The sequence below is a fragment of the Cnephaeus nilssonii genome, assembly GCF_951640355.1.
Source record: "Cnephaeus nilssonii genome assembly, chromosome: 11".
Lineage (NCBI taxonomy): Eukaryota > Metazoa > Chordata > Mammalia > Chiroptera > Vespertilionidae > Cnephaeus > Cnephaeus nilssonii.
Window position 1 is genome coordinate 26,641,369 of NC_137082.1, and position 14,536 is coordinate 26,655,904.

The window sequence follows — 14,536 nt, forward strand, 5'->3', positions numbered from 1 at the left end:
GTTTCGGATGTCGCGGCCGTTCCTTTATGGCAAAGAGGGCCAGGAGGCAACAGCGGTGCGTCTGCGGACGGAGAAGGGCGCGTCTGGTTCACACGCCGCCGCTACCCAGCCGGTCCCAACTTCACACTGCCCACTTTTCAAACTCTCAGGACCCGCCACGAGGCAACGCTTGCCCCTCCTGCTCCACTGGGGTGCCTGCCAGACCCGCTTAGGATGGCAAGTCCTGAGCCCCTAGAACACAGGAGCGCGCGCAAAGCCCTGCCCTTTGCTCCCCGCCTCAGCAGTCGTCAACCCGTGCCCCCAAGGCCGCCCCTGCGGGCTCCCGGGGCGCCCATTGCATAACGCGCCCCTCGCCCCACCCCCACCCCGCCCATCCCGCCGCCTTGCCCAGTGCCCCCGCCAGCTACCCCAGCCCGATCCCCCCCCCCCCCCCCCCCCAATACTTACATCATCCCACTTGACGAATTTGGTGCCCTTCTTGAGGCTGTCGGACACACACACGGGCTTGAGTTGCAAAGCGTGCACTCCGGGCTGAGCCCCGGCCATCTGGGCTCATCGGGGCTCCGGGCGGCCCGGGCGATCGCGGCAGGGACGGGGCGCTGGGCACGGGCTCCTCGCTCTGCTCCAGGGGCTCTCGACTCTCTGTCCCCCCGCCGGCCTCCCCCGGCCTCCCGGCCTCCACACCTCCTCCGGCGCGGCTCAGCAAGCGGGGCACGCGGGGGCCAGGCGCCCGGCCATGCCCCGGGCGGGACGCGGGGTCGGGCACCCGCGGTGGCTGCGGAGCTTCCGAGGGCGAGGAGAAGCCGAGCTGGGCAGCGCAGGCTGCCAGCTGCCGCCGGATACTGCTCCTCGGCCGCCGCCGCCTCCGAGCGCACCATTCAGCACATCCTCTATATACAGAGGGAGAGAGCGAGTGACACACGCTCCGCGCCCCCCCCCCCCCCCTCCCCACCGCCCTGCTCCTTTCCCTCCTCCCTCCTCCCCGCCACCCGCGCGCGCTTGGTCCCTCCTTCCCCTGGCGGCTTCCAGCACAACTTTGCGCGCAGGGTCAGGCGGCGGGAAGCGGGGCCGCAGCGGCACCTTTCGGCTCCTGGGCCGCACTGCAGCCAAAGCCCGCGCCTCCCGCACGCACTCTGCACTGCCCGACGCCTGGATGCTGGGGCACCAGGGGGTGTCCTGGAGCCCTAAAGTCCCTAGGGGTTTTCTGGGGAACTTGAGCGGGAGCCTGCGAGTGTCTTTGGATCTAAACTGAGTGGGAAAGAGAGCCTTCGTGAGGGATCAGAGAGGCAAACCGCGGCTTTCCTCTCTAGCTGGAGCTCTCCTGCAGCGGCCGCAAACACTCTTTTTGAAAAGACAATTATTATTTATCAGTAGAGAAGAGAGCAGTTGAGAGGCTTGGAGTGAGAGCTCTTTGAGGAAACCTCTCCGCCCCTGATAGTCTGCAGCGCGCTGGTTTTGAAGCCCTGGCATGCGGTTAAGTTTTGCTTTTGAGATAGTATGCCTGTCCTCAGAGAAGCTATGGCTTTATTTTCCAGGGAAACAAGGCCCCGTCGTGTGTGTGTGTGTGTGTGTGTGTGTGTGTGTGTGTGTGTGTGTGTGTGTGTGTGTAAGTGTGTGGGAGGGAGGGAGAGAGAGAGAGAGAGAAACTTACTCATTTAGGAACATAGGTCTAAGAATGTTTGTCTTCACTCATTCAACAAACATTTCTCATTTCTTTTTTTTCTAAAAGAAAGGGATAAACCCATCCGAATGGATAAAATTTAAAAGACTGATAATGCCAGTGTTTGAGAGGAGGTGGAGAAACTGGAAATCCCATCCATTGCTGGAGAGGGTATAAAATGATAAAGCCACTTTGGAGAACAGTGTCTTATAAAGTTAAACATTTGCTTATGATAAAACCCAGAACTTCCATCCCTAAGTATTTATCCAAGAGAAATGAAAGTATATGTTTATCCCACCTTGTGCAGCAATGTTCATAGCTTTCCTCATAATAGTCAAAACTGGAAATCACAAATATCAATCAACAGGTGAATGAATAATTGTGGTATGCCCAAAGAATGGAATACTATTCAGCAATAAAAAAAATTGGACATGCTACCTAGTGAAAGAAGCTGGACAAAATAAAGTACGTATGGCATGATTTCATTAAAAGAATTCTAAAATAGGCAAACTAGTCTATGTTGACTAAAGCATATCCATGGTTGCCTGAGGCCAGGAGTGAGCAGGGATTGCCCGGGAAAGGGGTGATAGAAATTATCTTTATTATGTATCAACACTCATGGAACTGTCTGCCTATGAGTAATGAACTTTATTGTAAGTAAATTACATCTCAATAAAGTTGATTTTTTAAAAAGAAGAAACAAAATGAACAAAGAAAGAACGAAAGAAACATTCCTTTCTCTTATGTATTTTTTCTCCCTGTCTTCTACTCTGGGGCTTCTAAAACCCAATGTTTATCAACTCAGTCAAAATATTACCAAAAAGCTGATGGATAAAGTGGCTATTAAATATTTTAATGCACTCAAAAAACATTTCTTGATCACCAACTGTCTGATCATTACATAGATAGCCCAGTGAACACAACCCCTGACTCCTGCTCCTTTGGGGCCTTGCCTTGTCCTTGTAAGCCACCAGCTACAAAGAATCTCTGTAGGAACTGACTTGTTTAATTTGGTCACATGTCACTAAACTTAAAACTGAGTATACCGCCCATAGACCTAACCTTGGCTTCCCTCACAGAAGGCACCCGTCACATTCGCACATCGCTTTTCTTTACTTTAGAAGACTGCAACAAAACTCTACTTCCAGGGTTCCTGGTCTTCCCCATTGTTCTTAAAACTGATCCTACCGGAGGTATTCTTTTCTCTTTTCCTTTCTATCTTTCTTTCCCCCACAACTTCTCAGTTATCTACTGGAAAGATTATTCGTCAAAGAGGTTTTACCCACCACAGTGGCTTAGGAAGGCAAAATAGTCCAGGGATGTGGCCCCTAGAAGAGGAATTTGGAGGATTAGAAATGGGCTCTAGCTAAATGAGACAGCAGATTGAGTCTCTTCCTGGGGGCTTATTGCATCATTGTTCTCTGTTCCTTTTCCATGTGACCTTGCAGTTTTCAACTACACATCCTATGTGTTTATCCACTCCATTGATGTTAGGCAATATGACTTGCTTTGGCCAATGAGATGTTAGAAAATGTGTCATGAGCAAAGGCTTGAAATATGCTTGTGAGGTTTAGCATACCTTCTTGGGTTTCTTGTCATTGCCGTGACATAAACATATCTCAGGAAGCAATATGATGCAGACCTAGGTCCAACCTGCAGCTTGCAGGCAAATCCAACAGAACCTATCCTAGATCTGCCAGAACCCCGCCAACCTGAAGACTTATGAGTATGACAATAAATACTCGTTGTTGAATGACACTGAGCTGTGGGGTCATTTGTTACATACCATTATTGTGGCAATAGCTGGTTGAATCATTCATCTAGTATTCTTGATTCTTCCCAGCTGTTGCTGTGAATGTGCATTGTAAGAAGGAGGCTAAAGCTGTATAATTCTCAATGGTGTTTTTCTTCCAGACAAACAGGAGCTGCGAGAACTTCTGCCAGCAAGAGGATGCAGTTTGATCCAGGTTGACTGCGAGATAAACCCTTTCAAGATGTAGGACGAGGCTTGAGGCAGCTTGGTTCAACTCCTTCATTTTCCACACCTCTGATTAAGGATCCAAGAAAGAAACATTTTTAAAGTGTGGGGATATTTGCCATGCAAAGGGACATGTAAGAACACCACAATTCTGGGAGCCAGGCCTATGATCCATCAAATTTAATGCTCTGTTCTGTTTTCAAAACAATAGAAAGGTCTGTTTTTTGTGAGAGCGCAGAATTGCCCTCTGGAATGTCAGCCTCAGGGAGTCGGCAAAGCCAAGCTTTACTGAGTACTCACTAAGCCAGAGCACTAAGCGAAGCACTTCCCAGACATTCAGTAGCATAACTCTTAGTGTTCAACTGCATCTTCCCACCCTCTTTTTCTTGTAAGCAAACCCTGCTTTGGATCAGGTGGCAATGGTGCATAGGGAAGGTGGCTCCTCCTTTTCAACCTTTTTCACCTCATGGCATGCATAAACTAAGTACTAAAATTCTGTGGCACACCAATCAGACAAAAAATAGGTATAATTTAGATTGATTTTTAAAAAAATAATAATTACCCTTTTTTCTCCCAAGTGGCTTTTTAAGAAAATCAAGGGTGTCTCCTTGTATATAAGGATTTCTGGTACCAAGAATTAACCCATCAGACACAACCTTAAAAGACGTGACCAATAAAATGCAACTCTATTATGTGACCTATATATGTATAGTTCAAGACAGAGCATTCACACCAGATGGCTATTGTTGTGTTGGCTGTTGTCATTTTTTATTTGACAATCTAAGGTAAAAGAGGTCAATGCCTCTGACTAAATAGTCAGGTATTGCATGTTTTAAAAATTCTTGCTGCACACCAGTTAAAAACTGCTGGTCTATGTATTGGCCTAAACCAATTATTATAGAATCCCATTCTCTTTTGTCTTTGATTGGTTTAGGAGGTAGTTAAGGGACCTTCACCTGGCCAATGGATTAAAGGAGATGGGGCTTCAGAGAAATTTCTCTCTCTCTCTCTCTCTCTCTCTCTCTCTCTCTCTCTCTCTCTCTCTCTCTCTGTGTGTGTGTGTGTGTGTGTGTGTGTGTGTAAAGAGGATAGCCAAGTAGAAAGATGCAGAGTCTCTTCATTCTTCATGAGACTGTTAATCTTCTGAACCACCTCTAGACTTCCTGGTAAATGAAGCAATAAATGTGTTTATTACTTAAGCCTTATTGTTACTCTCCATTGGTCTGGTGGACAATATTATTATCCCCCCCATTTTACTAATTATAAAACTGATATGGAAAGGTGAATTGTATGTTCAAGGTCATACAATTCAGGTCTTGGAACTCTGACTTCAGGATTTGTCTCTTGCCTGGCTGGTGTTGCTCAGTGGTTGACTGTCAACTATGAACCAGCAGGTCACAGTTCTATTCCAGGTCAAAGCACGTGCCCGGGTTCCAGGCTTAATTCCCAGTGCGGGGAGTGACTGATCGATTATTCTCTTTCATCAATGATGTTTCTATCTCTCTCCCTCTTCCTTCCTCACTGAAAGCTATAAACTATATATTTTAAAAAAACAATTTGTCTCTTAATCATGATGCTAGGCACTTCTAGAACTTACAACTCAGATTTGAGTAGTTGAATCACAACATAATGTAAATATTCCCAATTCCCATAGAAAGCTGAATGTGTGGTATGTAGCCCAGTCTCGTCAGTTCTTTCTTTTTAAATATTTTTATTGATTTCAGAGAGGAAGGGAGAGGGAGAGAGAGATAGAAACATCAATGATGAGAGAGAATCATTGATCAGTTGCCTCCTGCATGCTGCCTAATGGGGATCAAGCCTGCAACCCAGGCATATGCCCTGATGGGGAATCAAACTGTGACCTCCTAGTTCCGTGGGCGGCAAACTGCGGCTCGCAAGCCACATGCAGCTCTTTGGCCCCTTGAGTGTGGCTCTTCCACAAAATACCACGGCCTGGGCGAGTCTATTTTGAAGAAGTGGTGTTAGAAGTTTAAGTTTAAAACATTTGGCTCTCAAAAGAAATTTAAATCATTGTACTGTTGATATTTGGCTCTGTTGACTAATGAGTTTGCTGACCACTGTCCTAGTTTATAGGTCGATACTCAATCACTGAGCAACACCAGCTGGGCTCTTGTCAGTTCTTAATCACTTCAGGCCTCTCAGGGTGGGAAGGACAGGTGTTCTGATTTGAACAGACATACTTTCTAACAGCCATTTGTACCTGTTACTAATAGCCTAATGTGTTAATGGATAAATAATAATGCTGATGAAAGCTTATTATGTGCCATGCACTGTTCTAAGAATTTTATACTTTTAATGTGTTAACCCCATGAACTGGGTTTCCATCATTATCTCCATTTTATAGTGAAGGAAACTGAGTCAGGGAAGGATTAAAAGCTTATCCAAGATTTTCCAGCTAGTAAGAAAAAGAACTAGAATTCAAACCCAGACAGTTTGACCCCAGAGCCAGCACATTTAATCACCACACTACACTATCTGGAAGAATTATTGTAAAGATCAAATGAAATCATGTAAGTCTCTGTCATAGAGTGCTAATCAGTAGTAGTGAATGCATTTATAATTATTCTAAAATTGCACTATCTTGCCTTTGTGTGCCCTAGAATAACATTTTTATGTGCAACATTTGAAGACAGCATCCTAATTCTGTGGTCTGTGATTTAGTCAACTTCTTTGCCTGCATTGAGTCTATAAACTTTAATCATACCCATTTTCATCTCCAAATTTCTAGATTTCAAAAGCATTTTTCCATGATAAATAAATGACTTCTAATTGCATGTAGGCATCAGACTTCCTCTATCTTTTTGGAAGATAACAGAGAGATTTGGAGAAACACTTCCTAGAACCAGCTTCATTATAACTACATCTGGGTTACATTAAATAGTCTTTGGCACATCACACCCTCCACATGTGCTGTCCATGCTCCTTTCCTCCCTGGCTGCCTGAGATGAAGATGATCCCAGTGGTGATCTGGGAGTCATGTGTGGAAAAAGGCAGAGCCTCCATTAGCCTGAGTCCATGAATGACTGCCAGTGAAGGTCACCTTGATCACTTGTTCACCGGTGCAGTTCATGAACAAGAAATACACTTTTGGAGTGTTTATGCTAAGAAATACATGTCATTAGCATCATTATTATCATCATTACACTTCTCATCAATGTAAGAAATAAGATTGATACATCTTAAATGTTAAATAAGAACATGCGTCATGATGAAATTGCCAAGTTCTGACTCAGTGAGATCTGTTATCAAGTAAAACACTGAAATAGGCAGAGATTCAAAAGAAGACAACTTAAAATTACCACCGGCACATGGAGAAGAGCTATACTTTTCCTTCCCTGGAGGCTCTTACTTAAACCCTTTCTCAATAGCACAATGCATTTTCTCCAAATCCTAACACACAAAAGAAAAAAGCTTTCAGATTGCTTCACTTATGTTACAAAAGTGGTGGGGGTTTTTTCTTCTTGAAAAACAAGGGGAAAAAATGAACTGATAGTCATTTAAGCTCTATTTTACCCTTCATGTGAAGCAAACTCTTTCATTGAAACCTGACTGATCGCCTTAAACACTATTTTGAAAAAAAAGGATTTGGAAATCCAAGTCCAAAAATGTTTAAGGACAGACACTCGCAGCAGAATCTGGATTTCACAGGTGCTGGGGAGTGAGGACCCTGGAAATAGTGCTTCGGGACTAATAATAAGAATCGAAGAAAGACCTCCTCACCTCATCCTGTTTCCCTCCGCCATCTCCAGACTCTCCAACACAGAGACTGAGATGTGCATACATTGTTGAGTGGGTGGCACACGCATACCTACATCTCAAGGACAGGAGTGGCTTAAGGAGCCTCCGATTGCCCGGGTTCAGCGTGCAGGGCAAACCAGAGGTCACGTCCTCTCGATGACCTCCTTCAACAGACCACAATTTAATTGGAACAGCAATGTGCTTTGTTCACCTTCCCTCCTTGCTCCTTCTTGCTCCAGGGAACCCTCACTTGATGGCTGAAGTTCCTGCATGAGGTGAACTTGAGAATGGAAGCCAGGAGCTAGGCTGGTGGAGCAGAAAGATGAAAGTCTTTGGGTCTCCCAACCATCACACCACCCTGAACACTTACATTTTAAAAGAGAGAGAAAAAAAAGCTCCTATCTTATTTAAACCCCTATCATTTGGGAGTTTTCAGCCTATGTAGCCACAACTAACCTTAACTGATATAAAGGTAAACACCCAACACTCAGCTTACTTTTAGTTCTATTGTTCCACCTCTGTTCTCTAATGACTTTCAATGCTCTGTGCCATGTATTTCCCTAAAGGAATTGCTGGCTCTAAGTCATTCCACCTATTCAGAATCAGTATAGAAACACTGGTTTTCCCGGAAAAGAATTGTACATAAAATATGGGGAGGGTAAGTCATGAGGGAGCTAGCACAGTGATGCACTTTAGTAAAAAGAAGTCCCAATGCTACTGTAACAGCTAAATAATTAGAAATAGATGTCACCGTGTATATCAGTCTATGATGATTTACAGAGACTGGCAAGTTTTGCTTTTCCTCACTTGAATAGCATCTTTTACTTTAATGCTGACATTATAATATTCTAGGGAATCGACAGAACAAGGGTTTGGACAATTTCATCCTTCATCTAACTAAATAGCATGACTCAGAGGGGAGACATATATTTCAGTGTCCAGATTTTAAAGACTGAAATAAATAAATAATCCCATATCATTGTGGCCCCAGCTTAGTGATGCCAAACTAAGTCGAATAGGTAAAAAATAACATTGAGCTGGGTTTCTACATTCACAAAAAGAATACCAGGTTAGCACTTTAGGGCAAATCAAAATTTGAATCTATTTGTACACATATATGTTGATTAATTATGGATATTTTATAAACATACTAGGGGCCCGGTGCACAAAATTCGTGCACATGGGGGTGGGGGGTGTCTCTCAGCCCAACCTGTACCCTCTCCAATCTGGGACCCCTTGGGGGATGTCATACCTTCTGTCATACCTGTAAACAGGCAGTTGGACATCCCTTTCACAATCTAGGACTGCTGTCTCCCAACTACTTGCCTGCCTGCCTTCCTGATTGCCTCTAACTGCTCTGCCTGCCAGCCTGATCACCCCCTAACCACTACCCTGCCAGCCTGATCAATGCCTAACTGCCCTCCCCTGATACCTCGGTCACCCCCAAATGCCCTCCCTTGCATATTCCCTCTTTATTAGATAGGGTTTTTTCTTTAGCATATTGGACAGTGCTAACTGGTTTGGCTTAGTGGATGGAGCACTGGCTTGCAGAATCAAGGGTCCCAGGTTCGATTCTGGTCAAGGGCATGTACCTTGGTTGGGGGCACATACCCAGTGGGGAGTGTGCAGGAGACAGCTGATCGATGCTTCTCTCTCATAGATGTTTCTAGCTCTCTATCCCTTTCCCTTCCTCTCTGTAAAAAATCAATAAAATATATATTATAAAAAAAATAAACATTTAAGATTCCTCCATATCTGCCTGGCTGGTGTGACTCAATGGTTGAGACCCCAGGCTGCCACCACTGGAAGGGGATCGAGCCCTGGCCAGGCTGAGACCCCAGCCCAGGCTGCCACCTCAGCCAAGCCAGGCTGAGATCCCTTCCCAGGCTGCCATCTCAGCCTGGCTGTGGATAGCCCGGTGGGGGTGCATGGCTAGGGCCCAGGCTGCCTTCGCTGGCCTGAAGATAGCATGGTGGGGGTGCACCGCCCTCCTGGCCTGAGACCCCAGCCCAGGCTGCTGCCACTGCAGTGGGGGTGCCGGGCCCTGCAGGCCTGAGACCCCAGCCCAGGCTGCTGCCACTGGCTGGGTGATCATGCAGTGGGGGTGTCCGGCCCTGCAGGCATGAGACCCCAGCCCAAGCTGTCCTCACAGCCAGGGGATCCTGCGGCTTGGGGGTGGCTGAGACCCCTGTCCCCAAGCCACCCTGGCTTGCCAGGGGATCCGGCAGCTTGGGGGTGGGGGTCTCAGCCCGGCTTGCCAGGGGATCCTACGGCTTAGGGGCAGCTGAGACCCCTGCCCCCAAACTGCTCCGGCTTGCCAGGGGATCCTGCAGCTTGGGGACGGCTGGGACCCTCACCCCAAAACCGACGGCACTTGCCAGCGATCCCGCGGCTCACGCTGGGTGCTGGTGCCTCCCAGCCAGTCACCCTGGACTGCTGCTACTGGGCGGATTCTGCTAGGGCTAAGAGGACTGGGCGCCACCATCTTGATCATCTCAACGGCCGGATAGGCCACCCCGAGTCCCGCCCCCCAGCCTCCCGCCGGCCCAATCGTGGGCATAGCGGAGTGATGTTTATTTGCATATTACCCTTTTATTAGGTAGGATATGCATTTCCCTACTATATATTACCCCATTGGTACACATTGCATGTCCAATTCCCATATACAAACATGAGCAAAGAGCACAAAGAACAGCTAAGCCAAGCAACAGATGGCAGTGACTATTTTACAAATTAAAAAGAAAAATAACTTGGAAAATGATTTACTTAAAATTGTAGTAAAATTTTTTAAGATCATTCATCTGAACATGGAAAAAAAATAAAAATGCCCTAAAAACAAGTAGTAACTTTTGTTTTATGGAGTAGTTTCCAAGGGAAAAATGAAGTTGCAGTAAAGACAATGAAGAGAACTTCCAAGCTCCAATGCATTATATTCTATTATTTGAGCTATGTTGCCACTGCACTTTCCAACTGATGAAACAATGTAAGATTTGCAATGATCTGACATTCTAATTCTAATCATACCATATGCTACCTATTCAGATTAATTTATTGGATAAAATATAATCTTTAACTGTGTGGCAGGGATGAACAGACATTTTAAGTAAAGGTTAGAGAGTAAATATTTTAGGCTTATATGCCTAATGGACTCTATCACAACTATTCAATTCCACCATTGTCAATGGAAAACAGACACAGATCCTATATAATAAAAGGCTAATATGCAAATTGACCAAACAGTGGAACGACAGGTCGCTATGATGCACACTGACCACCAGGGGACAGACGCTCAATGCAGGAGCTGCCCCCTGGTGGTCAGTGTGCTCCCACAGGGGGAGCACCACTTAGCCAGAAGCTGGGCTCACAGTTGGCAAGCTCAGTGGTGGTGAAAGGAATTTCTCCCGCCTCCAAGGCAGTGCTAAGGACCCCTCAGGGGATGTCTGCCTGCTGGCTTAGGCTGGTTCCCTGCCAGACTGCGAGAGGGTGCAGGCCGGGCTGAGGGGACCTCCTGCCTCCCTCCTACAGTGCACGAATGTTGTGCACCAGGCCTCTAGTCTTATATGAATGAAAGGGTGTGTCTGTGTTCCAATAAAACTTTATTTACAAAAACAAGTGACAGGCTAGATTTGGCCTATAGGCTACAGTTTGCAAACCCCTGTTTTCTTTAGGAAGAAATAAGTTCAATATTTCTGGAACCTTTACCTTATATCAATAGAGCATGTATTGCCTTGTAAATATATCATTTCTTTATTTTTCTGTGGCGTGGAAAGTGTAACTTTAATTAATTCTACTAGTACACTATAAAAAAGTAAGCCCACATAATACAGAATATCTGAAGCAGATATGTTTTATATATGAAGAAAGGTAACTGATGAATATCAGTAAATACAAATTTTGGTCTGAAACAACTCCATAGCAACAAAAACAACCTGGAAAGAGCAAAACCCACAATAAAGAAAAGTCTAAGGAAATCACCTAGCAAAATACTTGCTCCCCATAAATAATTTTTGTTGTATCCTGTTTATAACTATTCAAATTAATCTTTCCTGCAAATATGTGAGAAATGCAGTTATTAAAATAGCATTTCTCATTAATATTATTTGTATAAATGAAATATAAAACTGCACCAAGCATCTATATATATAAAAGCCTAAGCTACCATTTGACCATTTGACTGTTCAACCATTGGACCATTTGACCAGTAGCTATGATGCACACTGACCACCAGGGGGCAGATGCTCAATGCACAGGCATGGAAACATGGAACAAACTGATGAATCTCAGAGGGAAGGGGAAGGAGGGAGGGCAGGAAGAGATTAACCAAAGATTTTATATGCATACTAGAGGCCCAATGCATGGATTTGTGCACTGGTGAGGTCCCTCAGCCTGGCCTGCAGGGATCGGGCCAAAACCAGCCCGGTGCACAGATTCATGCACTGGTGGGGTTCCTTAGCCTGGCCTGGAGAGATCAGGCCGAAACCGGCAGTCCAACATCCCCCAAGGGGTCCTGGATTGCTAGAGGGAGCAGGCCAGACTGAAGGATAGATAATAGCCTAGCTTTCATTAAAGATGGCTAAGTGCCTGGCCAGTGTTGCACAGTGGTTGGGCATCTATCTATGAACCAGGAGATCATGGTTTGATTTCAGGTCAGGGCAGAGGCCCTGGGTTGGGGGCTCAATCCCCATTAGGGGGGCATGCAGGAGGCCCCTACCGATGTTTCTATCTCTGTCTCCCTCTCCCTTACTCTCTGAAATCAATAAAAAAAATTTGTTTTAATAAAAATAAATTTCTATACTCAGAGAATTCATCTAAATGCCTTCCGTCTTTTGTATTCCTGAATGTTAAGAAAATTGATTTTTGTTCTCTTAGCACAATGACCAATGCTACTTGATTCTAAGTTGCTATTATCAGCTACTTGAATTTTTTAATATTGAGGTTATCTATTGACATGATTATTTGTCCCCATTGTATGTATTTAATTTTTAATCCCTCATTTAGTCAAATGTTTATACATTTTGATGAGATCAATGATTGCCTCTTCCATTTTTGGAAGCATATATTTTTTAGTAATAAAATATATTCTATATTTATACTGTAGACCAATTGTTTCTAGGCTACAATCCTGTACAACATGTTACTGTACAAAACAACCTAAGATTAAATCAAGCACAAGAAAATATGATACAAGAAGGAGACGGTGAACATGAGATGTGTGAGGCTGCTGTGGCATAACAATTTTTTTTTATATAAACTGGAAGAGAACACTTTAAAATAATCATAAAAGTATAGCATAGTAAATACATAAACCAGTAACAGAGTCATCTTTTATCAATTGCTACGTACTGTACATAACTGTATGTGCTACATTTTTATACGACTGGCAGCGCAACAGGTTTGTTTACACCAGCATCACCACAAACATATGAGCAATGCATTGCACAACGCCCAGGACAGCTACCAGTCCCTGGTAGTAGGAAATTTTGCTCCATTGTAATCTTTTGGGACCACTGTCACATATGCGGTCCCTCATTGACCAAAATGTTGTTCAGTGCATGACTGTACTAGTTTGTGCTTTCTTTCTTCCTTCCTTCTTTTCTTTTTTTTTTTTTTTATTCCAGAAAAGACATAAGAAGAAGGTTGGTCACTGCTTTCTTGTTGACTAGCCTTAGAGGTAAAGTTGCTTGACAGGTTCTCAAGAATGTGAGTGAGATTCAATCTACAGGTAAAAGTTAGACAAAGAACTGCAGGACTCAGAAGGGTAAAATATGCTTCACATCTTGAAAATATGGGGGGATAAGGACACATATATGATACCTTAATCAATAAAGAAATTTTAAAATAAAGAAAATAGTTGCTTGGTGATGGTGATGCCATCAGGTGAGTGTGTGTTCATGTTGAAAAGCTCTCACAAACCTGCTTAATTTGGGAAATATTTATTTTTATTTTTCAAAACATTGAACCTGTAATAGCAGTCACGGATACATTGTAATTTTATCTTCTTCAAATTACAAAACAGTTTTTAAGTGACAACTAAATCTGTAAAACTTCCAAGTAGAAGCAGCCTTCTGTCCCAACACCACCAAATTTGTCTCTCTTAAGATATAAATACTTTGAATGATTTTACCTGATTCTTTTGGCATTTAGCTCCATGTCATTAAACAATCCTATATAATAAAGATGTAATATGCAAATGGTCATTACGCCGTGAAGCGTAACAACCTACCGCGTAATGACTGGATCAAGGATCAGCAGGAGGGTGGGGCAGTGAGCTACAAGTGGGCGGTGGAGAGCTACAGGTGGGGGCAGGGCAGCAAGCTATGGGGGCGGTGGTGAGGGGAGATACAGGAGGGCAGGGCAGAGGGCAGAGAGCTACTGGAGGGTGTCAGTGAGCTACTGGTGAGCTACTAGCGCACGGATTTGTGCACAGGGCTACTAGTATATTTATATTACTACTTACTGATTCACTCTGTTCACTATCTGTTGACTTGTCAATAGAGAAGATGAATAATTTACAATCTTTCCTCACTTTTCCCTTATCCTCATTATCTCAACATGGATGCAGATTTATCTTAATTTTAGTTACCTCTGTATTTCATATTTAATTGTTATTACTATATAAATCTGAATACACGTTGAAAGCTGTCAATTCCTCTAAATTAATTAGTACTATATTTTGTAATTTCTAACTTTTTCTTAGGCGTTACCATGGCCAGGCAGCTGCCTCTGCTGTTTCTGAAATATCTAAAACTACCAATTAGATAAGGCATTACCTAATTTAGATAATTTCTTAATTATCTAATCTTATATTTTCTGTAGTGATTTAAGCAATTTCATTGTAACTATCTGGTTTTACTTTTCCAGTAATATCTTTTAATTCTGTTTTCTCCATATTCAATATTTATACAAGCAAAAAAAATGTTATTAACAAAGGCCAAGGAAAAATGTTATGGTTATTCATCTAAATTCCTCCTTGAAGTTTCATGTTTTAATGAAAAAATAGTCCACAGCTGCGGAAGCAAAAAGTGTAAATACTCCAAACCCCCCTCCACACTGCACATACACTTCAGTGGTTGGAGAAACAAGTAAATACACTATAAAACTGCCCTTTGTATTAAGGCCCATATTTCCAAATATAATTA

At 43.9% G+C, this 14,536-nt stretch overlaps 1 protein-coding gene across 2 annotated transcripts in view; it reads right to left on the bottom strand.

The window, feature by feature from the left end:
• The window catches only part of PLCB1 (phospholipase C beta 1), a 630,635-nt gene extending 629,738 nt beyond the window's left edge, over positions 1-897 (bottom strand). For both annotated transcript variants that reach the window (XM_079784121.1, XM_079784122.1), the window contains exon 1: positions 448-897. In XM_079784121.1, coding sequence (XP_079640247.1) covers positions 448-546 — 99 coding nt within the window. In that variant the 5' untranslated portion in view covers positions 547-897. The remainder of the gene's footprint in view (positions 1-447) is intronic.
• Positions 898-14,536: the final 13,639 nt, after the last annotated feature.